The sequence below is a fragment of the Schistocerca nitens genome, chromosome 2 (genome assembly GCF_023898315.1).
Source record: "Schistocerca nitens isolate TAMUIC-IGC-003100 chromosome 2, iqSchNite1.1, whole genome shotgun sequence".
NCBI classification, from domain to species: domain Eukaryota; kingdom Metazoa; phylum Arthropoda; class Insecta; order Orthoptera; family Acrididae; genus Schistocerca; species Schistocerca nitens.
The window spans coordinates 493861981-493881834 of NC_064615.1; the positions used below are offsets into that span (position 1 = coordinate 493861981).

The 19854-nt window shown below is 38.1% G+C and overlaps 1 protein-coding gene across 1 annotated transcript in view; it reads right to left on the reverse strand.

Moving 5' to 3' along the window:
* Nucleotides 1–19854, reverse strand: part of LOC126236450 (integrator complex subunit 13) — a 242279-nt gene that overhangs the window by 144020 nt on the left and 78405 nt on the right. The window contains exons 7-8 of the mRNA XM_049945769.1: nt 16442–16595; nt 742–958 (exon numbers count right to left, since the gene is read on the reverse strand). Of these exons, the coding sequence (XP_049801726.1) occupies nt 742–958; nt 16442–16595 (371 nt within the window). The remainder of the gene's footprint in view (nt 1–741; nt 959–16441; nt 16596–19854) is intronic.

Consider the following 19854-nt stretch of genomic DNA (forward strand, 5'->3'; position numbering starts at 1 on the left):
TATCCAGTAATGGATGTCAAATGGCTGATAATGATAACTATGAATGAAGTGTGACAACAGGCATTTTCAAAAAAGTAAGATGTCAACCCAAAGACTTCTAGTTAGCCCTTTGATGGTGTGCCACAAGAAACAATAACAGTTATAACTATTTCATTTCTGTCATTTGTATCTATGCTACTTAACGTAAAGGGAGTAACCAATGCAAATAAAATATTTCCAAACTCAGTTGATAATGTCATATCCACACAATCCTCTGGTTACAAAGCTGGTTACAAAGTATCAACTGCCAATGCTTTTCAAATGTGAAATTACCCTTACTATTCAAGGCACAGATTACAAATATCCAGCAAAGAGAGGTACAGTACATTTAAATCAGTTGACAGAAGAGCAACCTGATTTCTATGAGAACATGGTAAATAGGTTTCAGAAGAGTAAGTTCAAAAATATTGCTATGTTTTTATATTATCCTGGTTATAATATGAACATAACTAATTACATACACCATGCAAAACTGGTATATGGGACAATTTCTTTTAATAAAACTAAGTACATTGTAGGTAGATCAATAACTGCTGTACAGTTTACCAAGAAGAGCAGCCATAGTGAAATAAATTGATGTAATGAAATAGATTCAGCTCTTTGAAGGTTCTTAAAAGAAATAATCAATGAGAATAGACCTCTTAAACAAGTAAGTGATAAAAATAGCATAAAATTTAAAAAATGAAGAAGCTAAATTAGTACCGTTATCCGATAATCTGTCACACGACCTCCACAACCTTCACTGATAGAAGGAGGATCTTCCAAGACACTACGTGCAGTTACTAAAGTGTGGACAAATATTTCTCCGCCATGAGCAGCAAGCAAATGTGAAATTATCTTTCCTCCAGTTTTCCTTGGCATTTCCAACATGACAGAACGACCATTCAGCAAGAAGTTTATGAGACACGAAGAAGGCCGGCTATGGAACAAGATAGCAATAGATTAAATTAGATGCACTGTTCATTGTGGAGATCTACAGAGAAGAACCCCTAAAGGATGTGGAGGATGTCAAACAAACAAAAATACACAATAAATATTTACAGAAAACCCTCATATCTTAACATTCTTTCCACAGATCTTATGTGAAACGATCCTCAAGGATGCGGAAAATCTGAACAAATTATACACTTTTGTCATATTCACATTAATTAAAATCTTGTAACAAATATTTCAATATATACACACTTATGTATATAAAACAATACCAAGGCTAATGCATCCAAGCACTTACAAGAACAAAATCAGTTTGCAAGTCACTTACACAAATCCCACTGCTATGCTGAAGCTGTAGCAAAGTCGAGTATTTCATAGCATTCATATTATGAGATATAATTAATAACAAAAACATCAATATATTCTACTAAAAAAATCATCAATGAGTACAAGGAGTTGACCATCAATAAATACTTTTGGTTCCTCTTAAACTGTACTTAATTAGTAGTTGCATCTTGTATGCTTGTTGACAAGCTACTGAAAATACTGAATAATAGACATCATTCTGTACAAAAATTGACTGACTTTTAAGTCTTTATGAAGAATATTCTTAAATTTTATTTGCTATTTATCACAAAGTTTGTATCATCTGTAAATAAAATGCACTCATCATCTGGTAATGTTGCTGTTGAAAGAACGTCAATATGAAAAATAAAAAGTAAGAGTCCTAAGAACGAACCTTTTGACAAACACACACAAACATACATACTAAAAGTGTATTGAATGCATTGGGAATGAAATATTTGCATGGTTTTGGCACATTTTTTGAATTATACACACTCCACTTTGATCAAGTTTTCTGTACTTTTCAGTATGATTCATTATGATTTTCCATGTGCATAGTACCTATAATAACACGATAACCTTCCGTAATGGTTAAAACACTAGTTAGAGGATGAACACGTTTAAGACAGTGAAACCCAAGCGCATATACAGGACTGTGTTAGCCTTGCCAGCTACACTGTCCAGTGGCGGAGCTATGTATGCGTTAAGGGGGGAAGGGGGGTGGGGAGAGTTGCAATGTCTCTGAAGAAAGACAATGTTCAGAAGAAGATCAGCAACATATTTAAACTCTCTCTGAAGAAAGACAATGTTCAGAAGAAGATCAGCAACATATTTAAACTCTCCTTTACATGCCTGCCAACCGCTCAATGCCTCAACTAGAGGGTGAGTAGTTACCATTACTCCTTTCATTATTTGTATTCTATTCAAAACCTTCCAATATCATTTTATCGTACTTAAGCGATGAGAAAAGACAAGTAAGTAACAAGAATGAAAAATACACTACTGACCAAAACATTAAACAACAGGGTGTGCATAATGTTATTACATGCAGAACTGGAGATACGGCTCAAACATAGGATTTTCTCTGAATACCAAAGAATTACGAAGGAAAAAATATTTGAACATATATGCATTCATTGGAGTGTGAGTATTGACTTTCTCCTAGGTTCAAGTTTTGCTTGTTTTGCTGGTTTCAGAAAATTATGATTGATGTAACAGAAAGCTGACAGTCTTAAATATCATAAAGCATTTGGCAATGGGTCAAGTGGCTCAATGCAACTGCACTAACAGTAATTCCCAGTTTGGAAAAATTTGTACTACAGATTAAGAAAATTATAAGAGGTAATCAAAAAGTTTCTGTTTGAAGGTTATACAGTCCAGAATTAGTATGCCAATCAGACAAATTTGCCGTGAGCATTGAAGCAATCATCCACTGATGCACCAAGCTGAAGATGTCTGTTTGGTAAAAGGCCAGGTCCTGCTGCATGGAGAAGTCTCTAATTGCCTGCTGCACATCCTCATGCAACAGGAATCACCAACCCTTCAAGGACATATGTAAGGGACTGAAGGTATGATAATCGCATTTGTAATTATCAGAAGCATAGGGTGGGTGCTCAAGTGTCTCTCACTACCATTGGCATAACTTCTGCATTATGGCATTTGTAGTCTGGGGAAGTGCTTATCATGAAGCAGCAGCACTCACTGCCACTGCTTTCCAGGACATTTTCCCCAGATATGCTTCCTCATACACATTCTTCATTCTCTGATGGATGTCTATCAGTGTTTGTCCTTGAGCAGCCAGTACATTAGTCCTGTTTGGATGTGTTTGGTAATAACTTCGCCATAGTTTACGTTTCCACACTTACCGCATACATGTTGTAAATAAACAAATGCCACACTAATCCCTTTCCTATATGTTGGTGACTATAAACCCACACCAGAATTGTGCTATGTTGCATATATACTGCAGCACAGCCCTCAAATGGAAACTTTTTTATTGCCCTTTAGATGTTAAATAATAGAAGAAAAGGACAGATTGCTACTCACTGTAGAGATGACCTGCTGAGCTGCAGTAACAATGAAAAGACTTACACATTACAGCTTTTGGCTAAGGCCTTCTTCAGCAAAGAAAACAAGCACAAATTCACACAAGCAAGCACACTTCATTCACACATGCTCACTGCTGCCAGCAGCTGAAAGTGGTCAGAGCTACCAGTGATAGTGGTCACCAATGTGACTGTCTGCATCTCAATGGGGCAACTTTCTGAAAGTTGAAAGTTGTTATGTTCCCTGGATCAGTTGAATCATGCATATAATTTCTTGTATAATGCTTAATATATGAACAGTCTTCCCCTATTTTCTATCATTATCATAATTTTTTTCTCTGGAGTTTCCTGTTTATCACTGCAGATCCTGTCAATTCATCTCTTTTCAATTCATATTCCTAATTTTAACCTTTCTTTTTCTTGTCTTCCTTTGTACCTATTTTGTCCTTTTATGACTTAATTTTCTCACCTTTTAAAAATTAGTATTAATATTTATGTTATTAAACAATTACATTCAGCTGTTGTTGTACTTCATCTATGTGTCTCAGAGACAAAATTGTTAACAATTCATCATGTTTCCATTCATTTATGTATCATAAAACACCTCATGGCAATTGTTTTTATCCATAGCAAGTTTTCAATGCACAACAGTGTGCACAGCAATGCTCTTCCCCAATCACCCTGGAAATATCTGTTTAAATAGTTACATGAAACATGGATCTTGCTGTTGGTGGGGAGGCTTGCATGCCTCAGCGATACAGATAGCTGTATCGAAGGTGCAACCACAACGGAGGGGTATCTGTTGAGAGGCTGGACAAATGTGTGGTTCCTGAAGAGGGGCAGCAGCCTTTCAGTAGTTGCAGGGGCAACAGTCTGGATGATTGACTGATCTGACCTTCTAACACTAACGAAAACAGCTTTGCTGTGCTGGTACTGCGAATGGCTGAAAGCAAGGGGAAACTACAGCCGTAATTTTTCCCAAGGGTATGCAGCTTTACTGTACAGTGTCCTCTTGGGTAAAATATTCCGGAGGTAAAATAGACCCCCATTCAAATCTCTGGGTGAGGACTACTCAGGAGGATGTCAGTATCAGGAGAGAGAAAACTGGTGTTCTACAGATCAGAGCGTGGAATGTTAGATCCCGTAATCGGGCAGGTAGGTTAGAAAATTTAAAATGAGAAATGGATAGAATCAATTTAGATATAATGGGAATTAGTGAAGTCCGGTGGTAGGAGGAACAAGACTTCTGGTCAGGTGACTACACGGTTATAAATAAAAAATCAAATAGAGATAATGCAGGAGTAGGTTTATTAATGAATAAAAAAAATAGGAGTGCAGGTAAGTTACTAAAAACAGCATAGTGAATGCATTATTGTGGCCAAGATAGATATGAAGCCCACACCTACCACAGTAGTACAAGTTTATATGCCAATGAGCTCCACAGATGATGAAGAGATTGGTGAGATAAAAGAAATTATTCAGATAGTGAAGGGAGACGAAAATTAAAATTAATAGTTATTGGTGACTGGAATTCGATAGTAAGAAAAGGAAGAGGAGGAAACATAGTAGGTGAATACAGAATGGGGGTAAGGAGTGAAAGAGGAAGCCACCTGGTAGAATTTTGCACAGAGCATAACTTAATCATAGCTAACACTTGGTTCAAGAATCATGAAAGAAGGTTGTATACATGGAAGAGGCCTGGAGATGCTGGAAGGCTTCAGATAGATTATATAATGGTAAGACAGAGATTTAGGAACCAGGTTATAAACTGTAAGATATTTACGGGGGCAGATGTGGACTATGACCACAATCTATTGGTTATACACTGTAGATTAAAACTGAAGAAACTGCAAAAGGGTGGGAATTTCAGGAGATGGGACCTGGATAAACTGGCAGAACCAGAGGTTGTGGAGAGTTTCAGGGAGATCATTAGGGAACAATTGACAAGACTGGGGGAAAAAAATAAAGTAGATGAAGAATGGGTAGCTTTGAGAGATGAAATAGTGAAGGCAGCAGAGGATCAAGTAGGTAAAAAGATAAGGGCCAGTAAAAATCCTTGGGTAACTGAAAATACAAAAATTCAATAAATGAAGCAGGCAAAAAGGAATACAAACGTCTCAAAAATGAGATCGACAGGAAGTGCAAAATGTCTTAGCAGGGACAGCTAGAGGTAAATGTAAGGATGTAGAGGCATATACCACAAGCTGTAAGATAGATACTGCCCACAGAAAAATTAAAGAGACCTTTAGAGAAAAGAGAACCACTCGTATGAATATCAAGAGCTCAGATAGAAACCAAGTTCTAAGCAAAGAAGGGAAAGCAGAAAGGTGGAAGGAGTATATAGAAGGTCTGTACAAGGGCGACGTACTTGAGAACAATATTATGGAAATGGAAGAGCATGCAGTTGAAGATCATATGGAAGATACAATACTGCGTGAAGAGTTTGACAGAGCACTGAAAGATCTAAGTTGAAACAAGGCCCCAGGAGTAGACAACATTCCATTAGAACCACTGATAACCTTGGGAGAGGCAGCCCTGACAGAACTCTATCATCTGGTGAGCAAGATATATAAAACAGGCGAAATACCCTCAGACTTCAAGAAGAATATAATAATTCCAATCCCAAAGAAAGCAGGTGCTGACAGATGTGAAAATTACCGAACAATCAGTTTAATAAGTCATGGCTACAAAACACTAACACGAATTCTTTACAGACGAATGGAAAAACTGGTACAAGCCGACCTCGGGGAATATCAGTTTGGATTCCGTACAAATGTCGGAACACGTGAAGCAATACTTACCCTACGACTTATCTTAAAAATAGATTAAGGAAAGGCAGATCTACACTTCTAGCATTTGTAGACTTAGAGAAAGCCTTTGACAACGTTGAATGGAATACTCTCTTTCAAATTCTGAAGGTGGCACGGGTCAAATAAAGGGAGAGAAAGGCTATTTACAATTTGTACAGAAACCAGAAGGCAGTTACAAGAGTTGAGGGCCACGAAAGGGGAGCAGTGGTTGAGAACGGAGTGAGACAGGGTTGTAGCCTCTCCCCGATATTATTCAATCTGTATATCGAGCAAGCAGTAAAGGAAACAAAAGCAAAATTCAGAGTAGGAATTAAAATCCATGGAGAAGAAATAAAAACTTTCAGGTTTGCCAATGACATTGTAATTCTGTCAGAGACAGCAAAGGAACTGGAAGAACAGTTGAATGGAATGGACAGTGTCTTGAAAGGAGGATATAAGATGAACATCAACAAAAGCAAAATGAGGATAATGGAATGTAGTCAAATTAAATTGGGTGATGCTGAGGGAATTAGATTAGGAAATGAGACACTTAAAATAGTAAATGAATTTTGGTATTTGGGGAGCAAAATAACTGATGACGGTCGAAGTAGAGAGGACATAAAGTGTAGACTGGCAATGGCAAGGAAATTGTTTCTGAAGAAGAGAAATTTGCTAACATCGAGTATAGATTTAAGTGTGAGGAAGTCGTTTGTGAAAGTATTTGTATGGAGTGTAGCCATGTATGTAAGTGAAATGTGGACAATAAATAGTTTAGACAAGAAGAGAATAGAAGCTTTCGAAATGTAGTGCTACAGAAGAATACTGAAGATTAGATGTGTAGACCACATAGCTAATGAGAAGGTATTGAACAGAATTGGGGAGAAGAGAAATTTGTGGCACAACTTGACTAGAAGAAGGAATCGGTTGGTAGGACATGTTCTGAGGCATCAAGGGATCACCAATTTAGTATTGGAGGGCAGTGTGGAGGGTAAAAATTGTAGAGGGAGAAGAGAGATGAATATACTGAGCAGATTCAGAAGGATGTAGGTTGCAGTAGGTACTGGGAGATGAAGAAGCTTGCACAGGATAGAGTAGCATGGAGAGCTGCATCAAACCAGTCTCTGGACTGAAGACCACAACAACAACAACAACAATCTAAGTAAGACTTTATTGTATATAATTCTTTAATAAAGCTTCTTAATAAGAACCCTTTAGTACATGAACATTCATTTTTCATTCAAAATTGGGAAAATTATGCCATAATAAAAATTTTGTTCACATCTCTAATTACAGGAAATGCACAACTGATAGCAAGAGTTGACTTTAAAATACAAGCAAACAAAAAATGTTTCTTTCTCAAGACTCTATGCTGAAGATAAAATTTGATTTGGGAAAGTAAAGAATATATGAAGTAACATATTTTCTGCTGCTGTACAACTGAATTGTTTTTTCACTACTGTGTATGAAATCTGCAGAAGAGTAACAACACACATAAGTATGGCCATAAAACCGCGCCCTAAAGTAAAAAAATACATTTTTTTCATACAGTCTTTTCTTATGGTACTTGCATTGAGAATCAATTTTGTCAAAACTGATTTTACCGTTTTATGACACGGTTAAGTAAAATGGTGGAAATAACGTTATGTAACACAGTTAAAATTTAAAGAAATGTAGCTGCTTCAGTAAGTTTAGGAATACAAAGATTTGGGGAAAAAATGCCATATATATTCAAATAAACCATTATAAAATTACAAATATGTATACATGAAAGGCAAAAAAAGTTGGAGGGGAAGGGTTTGAAAATAATAAGTAGCGCTCCGACTATTCCTTCGCTCAAAAGGTGTTTTCAGTTTCCCAGATCTCCCCTAGTTTCACAGACTGCAATCCCATTTATCAAACAGCCAGTCTATGACACAACCTTTCTCTCTGCAGCTTCATTTTTGTAGAAAGGTCTGATACCACAACTGAAGAGAGTGAGCTGATTTGTTCAATAATTAGAACAGTTCATGAAATGAAGCTATTTTCAGGGGCAGTGCAGCACCAAAATTCATCTCTGAACATGATGTGATACCATTCATCAGCTGTCAATGCTTCCCGGTCACCGCACTGCTCCAATTGCAGCCATTTGCATTGTAGTGTTAACGGCAGCCTATGCATTGGACCGTAATTCCATAGTCTGGTTGTTGCTAGTCTCTGACCAATGGTGCAATATGCCACAGTATGTCACAGGGAGTCAGCTGCTTGTTCTCTGATGGCAGGTGCAGATGTGAAGGAGCTACAAAGTGCCTGGTGCATAATACAGCAATACTTGTTATGGTTAAATGTCGTCAACCAGAACATTAATGACAAGTATGGCTGCCCTCACTCTCAGGCAGTTCAAGATTTATTTTTATTTATTTATGCATTTATTTTACCTGGCAAGATTAGGTCACTGTTGCATCCAAACGCCCCAAAAATCTGGATATTACACAATTTGACTTGCTAGTCAAATGGAGAGCTACAATGATGCCACTTTCAAACTCTATCAGGTGCTGATATGGCTGTCACACACAAGTACATGGCTTCTCTGTGTGCTTCACAGTGAACACTCAATATCTGATACCATTTATGCCTCTTCTACAGGGTGAATCATCTAAAACGTGTACCGCAAATATTGTGAAAATGAAATGTGCTATTCATGAGCGGTTTCCACAGAATGGACTGGCAGACAGGGGCTCATATTGTTAGCCAATAAACAGATTGTAATAATACTTAGAAAGTGTATTTTTGTGCAAACATATATTTTATTAGATGGAACAATGCCTGTTGACATTAACAAACTAGAAGTACGATAAATTAGAATGTCAGTGATGTTTGTTGCAGGAGTCTAGTGTGAGACATTTACAAGATATCGTGTTTTGAAAACTTCCCAAAGTGACATTTGTTTGTGACATTCACCCTTTGTATTTGCTAGGTACAACATTGTTATGTTTTTTACAGTGTGCCTGTGTGCTCCTTGAGTGCACTGCGGCTTGCTAGACAGTTAGTGTGTGATAGTCCAAGTAGTAGGTCATGAATGGATGATGGGATTTACCAACGCAGAAAAAGCTGACATGCTCATAGTGTATGGAAGGAGTAGGAAAAATGCAGTTTGTTTTTGTTTGGTGTATGTGGCAAGATATCCCAATAGACATCAACAATCTCTCTTAAACTATTTACATGAAGGTGGTAGTGCAAAACTTAGACAATGTAACAGAAAGAGACAGTGACTACACAAGAGGGGAAAATAAATGTTGCTGCGGCTGCTGCTGCTGCTGCTGCTTCTGCAGCAGCTGGTATGCACATTAGCTCCCGCACAATCGCATGAGGAAGTGGCATGAAGCTTGTGTCCTAGGCATTTTCCATCAAAACAGGTTCCATCCGTAACACACCTCTCTCCATCACGAGCTGCATGAAAACAAACTATCAGAACCATGTTATCTTCTGTACATGGACATTGAGACAGGATACTCTAGATGTGACATGTACCTTCTTTAGTGATGAAGTCACATTTAACAACCATGGGGGCCAGGTAAACTGCAGAACATGCACTATTGGTCTGTTGACAATCCCCATTAGTTATGTCAGGCAGAATGGCAGCATCCATGAAGTGTTAATGTGTAGTGTGGGAGAGTGAACCATCAGATCACAGGCCCATTTTTCATAGACAGAACACTGTACAAGCACAAGTACCGAAACCTCCTAACAGACCATCCTCTACAGATGCTAGAAGACATTCCTCTGGAAACCACGAAGAACATGTGGTACCAAAATGATGGCTGTCCAGCCCATACTGCAAGAAGAACTACAGCATGCCTAATGAACTGTTTCCAAATTGTTGGATTTGATGCAGTGGACTTTTACCTTGCCCAGTCTATTCTGTAGATTTGACGCCTGTACACTTTTTTCTGTGGGGAAAGGTGAAAGACGTTATCTACAAGAACACATGACTTATTCCCAATTACATGCAACAGCATATTACTGCAACCTGCTCGGATATCTCCGCTGAAATGCCAGCATGTGCGCAGCTGTTATTCCATACCAGAATGGAAGTATGTATTTCCACTGCTGGTGGTCATTTTGAACATAAACTGTGGTGGTCAACTGTTTCATTACTGGTCAGAATCCACATAACTAGTGTATGCACTTGTGCTGTTCTTTAGGTATTGTACAAGTGTCAGTGTGGGAAATTTCCAATATATGATACCTCAAAAATGACTCGCACTAGACTCCTGTAACAAACACCACTGACCTTCCAATTTACCCTACTTTGCATTTGTTAATGTCAATAGGCATTGTTCCATTTAAAAAATTATGTTTGCACAAAATATACACCTTCTAAGTATTATTACAATCTGTTGATTGACTAACAGTACAACCCCAGACTACCAATACATTCTGTGAAAACCTCACATCAATAGCACTTTCCATTTCCACAGTATTTGCAGCGCAAGTTTTAGGTGATTCACGAACAACACTAATGCACACTGGTGGCCATTCTACCTATCACAGAGAATCACAACTCTAATCATTTTCAGACTCGCTGTTGGTGTGTTTGTGTATAAAATTACATTGACATTCAGCCATGTCTTCTATGTGCTTCACTTTTCTTGTTAGGCAGTGTAACAGCCACGTCATATGATGATTGGTTTTGATCAGTTTCACTAATCAAACTTAAGCACACTTGCATCTCAGCTTTGTACGTAATGAGCTGTGCAAGTACGATACGAGACAGCTGTGTCTGCAATGTTTGTGCCCAATCAGGCTTGGGAAGATGTTCATAAATATTTATGACTGAAATTAAAGTTGATCCAAGTCAACATGTTGATTAAATTTAACTGCAATTGCCTGCTGCACAGCATTATTCCAAAGTACGCAACAAAAGACCTGGTGAACAAATCCTACATTGCACAGTGCATCACATGCAAAGCTCAGACCTGTAGATGCTCACATCTGATGTGTGAAACTAGTCAAAATAAATGAAACAATATACAATCTATGGCTGTGTTCTGTACATTAAAAGTGAATGTGTTGTGCATAATTCCAACCAAAGAACATACTTCTGAAATGATTGGTTACTGTTACAGAACTCTAACATACACTACATAGCAGTAATACAAAACTCTGATAAAAACAAGAGAAAAAAGTATTCATATCAGACTATTAACCAAGGATTTCCAGTATGTGTTCAGGTAATATTTTTTATATAGAACAGTCCTGACCACGTAAAAACACATTAATTCATAAGTTGTGACCATTTTCAACCTGATATCGATCATCTTCAGATCATACTCCAATGATAACATGTGGAGACAATGGCATGTAGCAGGAACTGTGGATACTACGCACTGGTGTCTACTGTACTATCAAAACCAGTCACCACTCATGAATAAAAGTGTTTTTATGTGATCAAAACTATTCTGTTTAATATTTCATTACTGTTCATTGTGATCAGTGCCATGCCCAAAAAATTTACAAAGATATAATTTTGTGAAAGAAAAAAGAAACATAAAACTGTCAAGAAGATAACAAGCAACTGTGTTGGCAGACCTTGAGATGATAGTTTGAAATTTGTGGTATTTGTGGTTACAGTGACGATATTTCTTATAAGTGTGTAGAGAGTACAACACAAGATAGAAAAATTTTATTATTGTTTCATAAACTGAGCACTAGCACTGGAGCTCAGTGTACCACATGGTACACTATGGGATGTGGTAGCCAATTAGCACAAAAAGAATGATGCAGTATGCTAGAAAAATTCAACCAACGATTTACTTAACTCTTTATTATGAAGCAATAAGTAAAAACAATAATGATTGACAATAAGAATCTATGGGAGACACCTAAGATTAAATTGTTAATTTTATTGTATATCACAAATGTAGTAAATCAGTTCTTTTGTGAACCAATCTGAATCTATAGTACTATCCAAGATTAACTGAAGACTTCCCAGAAAGTATGACAGACTTATTCTTTAGCAGCACATCAAAAAGCACAGTCGATGGTACAACATATCCTTGTCACATAACAGTATAATTAGATCTTTCCAAAGCTTCCAATATGGTTAGTTATGAAATTCTTTTAGATAAGCTGGAAGCAATGGGGATAAACAGAAAAGAAAATAAGTGGGTTCAATCACTTTTGCAAAGTAGATCAGAGGTTGTGGAGCTCACATCAGTTCATACTAACCACAAAATCAAATTAATACCTGATCCAAGGAAGGTCAAAATAGGTGCACCCCAGGGCAGTGTGTTAGGCCACCTTCAGTTCCTCATTTATATAAATGGCATACACACCTCAGAAGCTGCAGCCAAGATCATGCTGTTTGCAGATGACATTAGTGTAATAGGAACTGATGTGGAAGAATATCTGTCCACTACAACTGAACAAGTTCTCAAGTCCTTGCATTCATGGTTCACTGCCAGTAGGTTGACCCTTAATGTGAGAAAAACGAACTATGAACAATTTGAGAAGATGAATCAAAACCAAAGATCTCCATCTGGTACTTAGCCGAACTGTGTTAGAAAGGGTACGATGCATAGAACTGGTAAGTATGTTGAACAAGACTACAAGTGGAAAGATCATGCAACTAAACTCTCCCAGGACTCAGTTCTGCATGTTGTGCTCTGCGAATTATTTCTAACGTTTGCTCCCCAGATGGTGCTAGAATGGATTATTATGGTTACTTCCAGTCCCTTGTAGCTTGTGGAATAGTTGGGTTAAAATTAATAGTCGATTACATGAAATTTTTACATTACATCTGAACCTTGCCACACAGCTCTGCGAGGTCTCACTGGAAGCCCCTATTTAAAAAGTTTTGTTTGCTCACTGTACATTCCTTCTGTGTTGATGACAAGAGCTAGTCTTGGTGACCTGTAAACAAACTCCAACTACCACAGTGCTAATACTCGCAACTGTCGGTCGCTCCACATAGAACATGTTAGAACAACATGTACTCAAACACACTTTGGTGTCATTCTTTATAATGAACTGCCAACATACATAAAGAGAATAGAGTCAGAAATGGTTTTTCGAGCAGGGTTAAAATCATTTCCTGTTGATAAGTGTTTTTACAATGTAAATAAATGCTTTAAGTTACAGCATTAATATGCACTTGCTTATTGTTGAGTTCTTCTGATTCTCTTAACTAATGTACATTCTACACTGTGTTTGTCTTTGTAGAGAATGTTTCTGCTGTTGGTTTTCTGTTTCCTCTCTTTCAGATACAGTGTAATACAACTCCAGCATAATTCAACTAATGAATACATCACAATAACAATTCCTAGAAACTGCAATAATGTTGAGATTAAATTTTTTCACTGTTCTGGGATACTGATTTTCTCCTTTTCAGGCATTGTTCATTGGCAATAATGACAGAACCAGGAATGTATGTATATATAGAGTCCTTGAAAAAGTGTGCCACTTTTGAAACATCAAATTTTGAGCTTTGTATTTTCAAAACACATTAACAAATTAAATGAACATGTTCATCACAACTTCCCATTTCAAGTATGGAAAATGATGCCTAGCATATGACCTCCTCTACTGCACTCACACATAAGAAGTTCGTCCATGAAATTCTCTTTGAACTACTTGCAAGACTCCTCTTGTATTACACCACCAAATTTTCTCCTTTAACTCACAGATATTTTGGGATTTATGGACCGTACACTAACAAATTAAGATAAACCCAAAGAAATAATCTCAAGAGGTTAAGTGCCATGACCTTGGTGGCTATTGTTGGTCACCATTACATGAGATGAGGCAATCCAAAAAACGCTTGTGGAATAACTCAATTGTTTCATCATGAGAGTGACAGTTGGCATCATCCTGCTGGAACCAAAACTTGGACATCTATTACAATGAGATGAAGCCATAAAAAATCTCTTACCATGACATGGTATCTGTTTCTATTAACTGTCACAGCTTGTCCTCGCTCACCTTAAAATAAAAAAAAAGGGCCATTGATGCCAACCACCCAAAAGCCACAACAAACTGTCACTCACCGTGGATGCATTTCCCTATCTTGAACCAGGCAAGGATTTTCTGACAGCTACAAGCAACAGTTCTGTTTATTCAGAAACCCATTTAAGTGGAATGTGATATGTCACTAAAGACGAAGATCCTCACAAAATTGCTGTTTTCTTAGAAACCAGTCAAAAAAATGTTGCCTTTTCTCATATCTGACTTCTCTCAGTTGCTGTGTTAACTGTATTCTGTAAGGGCGGTAATGGAGATCATGCCAGAGAATCTGCCACACTGATATGCTGAACTCTTGGGAAAAGCATAGAACCAACTACACTGCACCAAAAAAACACCTTAACACAAACCACCACAATGTTTTGAATGTTTTGCACAGATAGACCAAAACTAGTGTGCCGAGAACTCTTATTGTTCACTGTTAACCTGTTTTATTGAACTTTAAATAAGTCTGTGAACTGTTGATTTATTGGTGCTTCATTGCACCCTAGAATTGCAAAAAGACGTCTCACAGTTGCTGCATAACTTTTTCCCTTCTGATAAAATGCTTTATTATAATCACACACTGCAGAATAGTAAACTGCTCCATGGTTATACACACAATGAAGAAATGTGAGAAATTCAGATTGAAGCAATAATCAAAATGATTATGCAAACTGAAATGATACACAATCAACAAATAAAAATATATTATGTGATTCCGAACTGGTGCACTTTTTGAAGGTCCCTATAAACACATATTTAATAAGCACGAAAATCAAATGACAATTACAGAAAGTGTTCTGCATTACCTACAACTATCATCTTCCAAAACATATAGGGTGAACATTAACAAAACTGACAAACTACAGGGACAATTCCTGACTAGAAACGGAGGAAAAAAGGTCGTATGAACATGTGTCTGGAAATGCATCGTTGCCATAGATGGGGCTGAGAAATAAAATTTCTTCTGACATTGTGACATGTGTTCTTGTGTTTTACAGGCTGTGTGATTGATTTAGCGTACTGGTTCACATCGGGAACAAGTAAAGATGGTGTTTGTGTACAGCCAAGCAGATGGAAACAGTTGAGAGGCACCACTGCTATACAAAAATAAGTACCCTCAAAGGCACCAACCACATCACACAATATTTATTTTAGTTACTTCTGGGCGTTTGTGTAATTGCAAGTTCTTTCAGACAGATGAATATGCAGGGAGGCAGTGGACTGTGTGTTCACCAGATCTAGAGGACCGAGTTCTATAGGTAGTTTGCCGGTTTGATGTGGTTGGCGCCTTGAGGATACTTCATTTTGCTACAGCTGTGCTGCCTCCAGGCAGTCAAGAGACTGGTTTAATATAGCTCTTCATGCTAGTCTATCATCTATCTTCACCTCTGCATAACTAAGGCAACCTACATCCATTTGAACCTGTTTATTGTATTCAAGCCTTGAGCTTACTCTACAATTTTTACCCCTCATACACCTATCCTTAAACAAACATACTACATGATCAAAAGAATCTGGACACCCTTACATTTAATGAGATGCAGACCTACCAATATAAAAGAAGGCAAAAAGTATGGTGTTGTAAGCAGTGAAGCAGTAACAACGGAATGGGTCACGAGGAGAGCTTAGTGATTTTGAATGTGAACTAGTCGCTGAATGTTACCTGAGTAATAAATACATCAGAGACATCATAACCCTTTTAAAGTTTCCCAAGTCAACTGTTGGTGTTGTGACTATGAAGTCTGAGGGAATAACCACAGGGTACTTACTTTGGTATTGCCATGGTGCCTCTCTACCATTTCCACCTACTTGGCCACACACAAACACCATCTCTTCTTGTTCCCGACATAAATACCGGACCATTCTGCTGGTTACAGTATGTTGTGTCAATCACACAAGAACACATGGCATATAGTCAGAGGAACTTTCATCAGCGCCATCTACCATGCCAATGATGAATTTCCGGGCACATGTTCATAGGACACTTTTTCTTCCATTTCCAGTCAGTAATTCGTCCCTGCAGTTTGTTGGTTTTCTTGCTGTTCATCCTGTGTTGGAAGAACTGACAATTTGCCACTTTTACAACGCACAAATATACAGTCTAATAGCTTCCACTTGGCTCTTCATGCTACCTAAAAAATGTGCTCTTTATGATCTTATAAGCTACGCAAACAAAGAAAATGAGAAAACTTGTTTCTATAACATACATTATAGCTTTTTCAAAATGTGAATATTATAGAAAATCCGTGCAGCACATGTGAAGCCAATGAATCCAACAGCAGTAATTCTGGACAGACTAAAACCAACCTGTTCACATCAACAGGAGTGATGCGGTGAGTAGCTGTGCAATTCTGCATCTCAGCGGCACTGCAACCACGAGGGGTACACCATTTCAAAGTCACAGTTTCATACTCTGCACCTTCTCGCTGGGTACGTATCATTGCTGAGTCTGCTGCATTACCTAAAAGCAATTATTGCAGACCTTAAAAAAATCTAGAGATCTGTACTGCAGTAAAAGATGGCACATTATAATATGTATAATGAAAGTCAACTAATGACAAGAAGTACAGACGTTTCATCTTCAACCATAGAGTGAATTGACTGCTAATAAAGATAAACTTTTACCTGTGGAGGATTAAAATTGTGTAAAATATGTAAAACTGTTTTTTTGCCATGAACCAACCAGAATAGCTGAGCACATTAGCATGCCACTTCTAGGAGTTGGGGAGACTTCTATGGATTTTATTCAGGTCACAGATTAATGGACAGGACTGGCAAACTGGCCAGCCTTGACATAATTTTTAGGTGGACACCAGGCTGGTACCCATGACCAGCCTAAAATACAGGCTACAAAAATACTTAAGAAAATATCCAACACTCGAACAAGAGATCTATTTTAGATGCAGACAGATGGGGTAAACAAATTCCATTCCTGGAGAAGTGGTGGCATCAGGAAGGGCATCTGCCATCAACTGTCACAAACATTGCCAAAACCCATATAACAATGCTGACCTTGTAGACATACATGAACAGTCAATGAAGAAGAAGAGAAGGAGGAGGAAAAGCTGTTGTTGTTGTTGTTGTTGTTGTTGGTGGTGGTGGTGGTGGTGGTGGTGGTGGTGGTGGTCTTCAGTCCGAAGACTGGTTTAATGTAGTTCCTCAGGCTAGTCTACCACCTATCTTCACCTCTTCATAGCTACTGCAACCTACATCCACTTGAACCTGTTTATGGTATTTAAACCTTGGTCTTTCTCTACAATTTCTACCCCTCATGCATCTATCCTTAAGCAAACAGACTATGCTACATGTCAAAAGTATCTGGACATCCTTACATAATGTTGACTTGAGTATTACATGCAGTGAGATGTGGAGCTGCCAATATAAAAGAAGGCAAGAAGAATTTTGTTATAAGAAATGAAGCAGTAACAGAATGGGTTGTCAGGAGAGCTTAGTGAATTTGAACGTGAACTAGGCTTTGCACGTTATCTGAGTAATAAAAACATCAGAGACATTACAATCCTTTTAAAGCTGCCCAAGTCAACTGCCGGTGATGTCATTGGGAAGTCTGAAGGAACAACCACAAATAAACCAAGATCAGGCAGACCCAATGTACTGCCAAGATCAGGCAGACCCAATGTACTGCTGAACAGGGTCCACCCCACACTGCAGAGAGAGGCTGCAAACAATTGCATGAAATCAGCTGAAAGAATCACTTGTGAATCCCAAAGTGCTAACAACAGTCCAACTAGCACAGCAATTGTGTATAGGACATTAAAAAGAATGCGGTATAATGTCCAAGTAACTCCTTGAAAGTCACACTTTTCTGAAGTCAGTACTAAATGATAAAGCAGAATGCAGTGCCAAGGCTAGCCTAACTTTCCGTGACACACATACTTTACTCCCTCCTTATATCCGCTCACGCTACAACACAATAACCCAACCTTGCAGATAAAGGTACTACTAACTAGTAAGTCAGATAAACAAATGGCCAATGAGATAGTAAAGAGCAACATAGGCCTCTCAACAACACATACCTTAAATGAACTTGGTGCAACAGTTTATAAAACAAACTACCGACAAACATGAAAAAATGGTTCAAATGGCTCTGAGCATTAAGTGACACTCGAAGTGGTGTACAAAGCAATGCCACTGCACAGTCGATGACTGGAAACGAGTGACTTGGATTGATGAATTATGCTACACCCTGTGGCAGTCTGATGGAAGCATTTGGGTTTGGCAAATGCCTGGAGAACGTTACCTGCAATCATGTGTAGGGTCAATAGTGAAGTGTGAAGTAGGTGGTGTTAAGGTATGGGAGTGTTTTTCGAGGTTAACGTGTGGTCCCATTGATGCACTTATAAAATCATTACTTGTGGAAGGATATGAACAAATTTTACAGTATTGTGTTCTGCACACAGTAAAGGAACAGTTAAGACATGATGTTTGATGTATCAGCATTACAATGCGTCCTGTCATAAAACAGACTCTGTAAGGCAATGGCTTGTGGACAAGAACATTCCTGAAATGGACCGGTCTGCTCAGCGCCCTAACCTGAAGACAAAGACACACCATTGGGATAAGTTAGATCGTCAACCACAGCAGCTGTAGCGGTTATAAAACTAAGTACTGACAAAGTTATTTGTCCACTGTTATACAGTTATTAAATTTAATAGTTTTCAGCAGTGTTTCATTCTGTTTGTGTGGCGAAATAACAATTTAATAAACTTTTGGAAATGTTCACTCACTGTGTTTTTTAGAGTTTTCTGTGCGTCGAAGTCGTTTTGTAAATTTCGTGCTTTAGTTTTCAGCTGACGTTTCTTATTATTTCTAGTGAAATATTTCAGTAAAATTTTCATTCAGTGTTTTAACTTCGTTGAATATTCCAGTGGCTGCATGAATTTTTGGTTTTAGCTAATAATTTTGTGAAATTTTGTTGGTATTGGTATTAGTTGTGTTACGGTAGTTTTGAGAGACAAAATAGTGAAGGTAGCAGAGGATCAAGTAGGTAAAAAGACAAGGGCTAATAGAAATCCTTGGGTAACAGAAGAGATACTGAATTTAGTTGATGAAAGGAGAAAATCCACGAACCTACTACGGTGTCGTAGCAGGCGGAGAGGTGATACTCCGACGTGGCGCGTCCCAGGTGGCGGATAGGGGGGTCCTCACCGGTTTACCGGCGGACTTGAGCGAAATAAAATAGCTCTCGCGGACCAAACACTAAACAACCTCTACGGCTAACAACCGTAGTTGTAACTCGGAGCTTGCTCCATACAAGGTTGACTACCTTTGAAAGTCAAACATGGAAGGAAATCTTTCAAGGAATAATCCACCGCTTGGCAATAACCAAGGAAGACTGCACTCGGATACGGTGGGCAGTCACCTGAAAGATAACTTGGATGAGTCGGAGCATCTGAAAATACCCCAAACAGACAGACGACCAAAACTCAAGACAGGACAAATAAACTACATTGCGACACACAATATAAATTCCCTCATACAACCAGGCAAACTCAAAATTCTGACGGATGAAATGGATCGCAAGGGGATTCTCATAACCGGACTTCAAGAAATGAGAAATACTGATCAGGAGCCAATAGAATCACAAGGATATAGGATTTATAAGGGAATACCAGGGAAAAGAGTCATGAAACAGTGTCCACAATTTGGAACAGGATTCGTGGTGAATCTGAAAATAATAGAGTCCATAATAGAATTTAAAG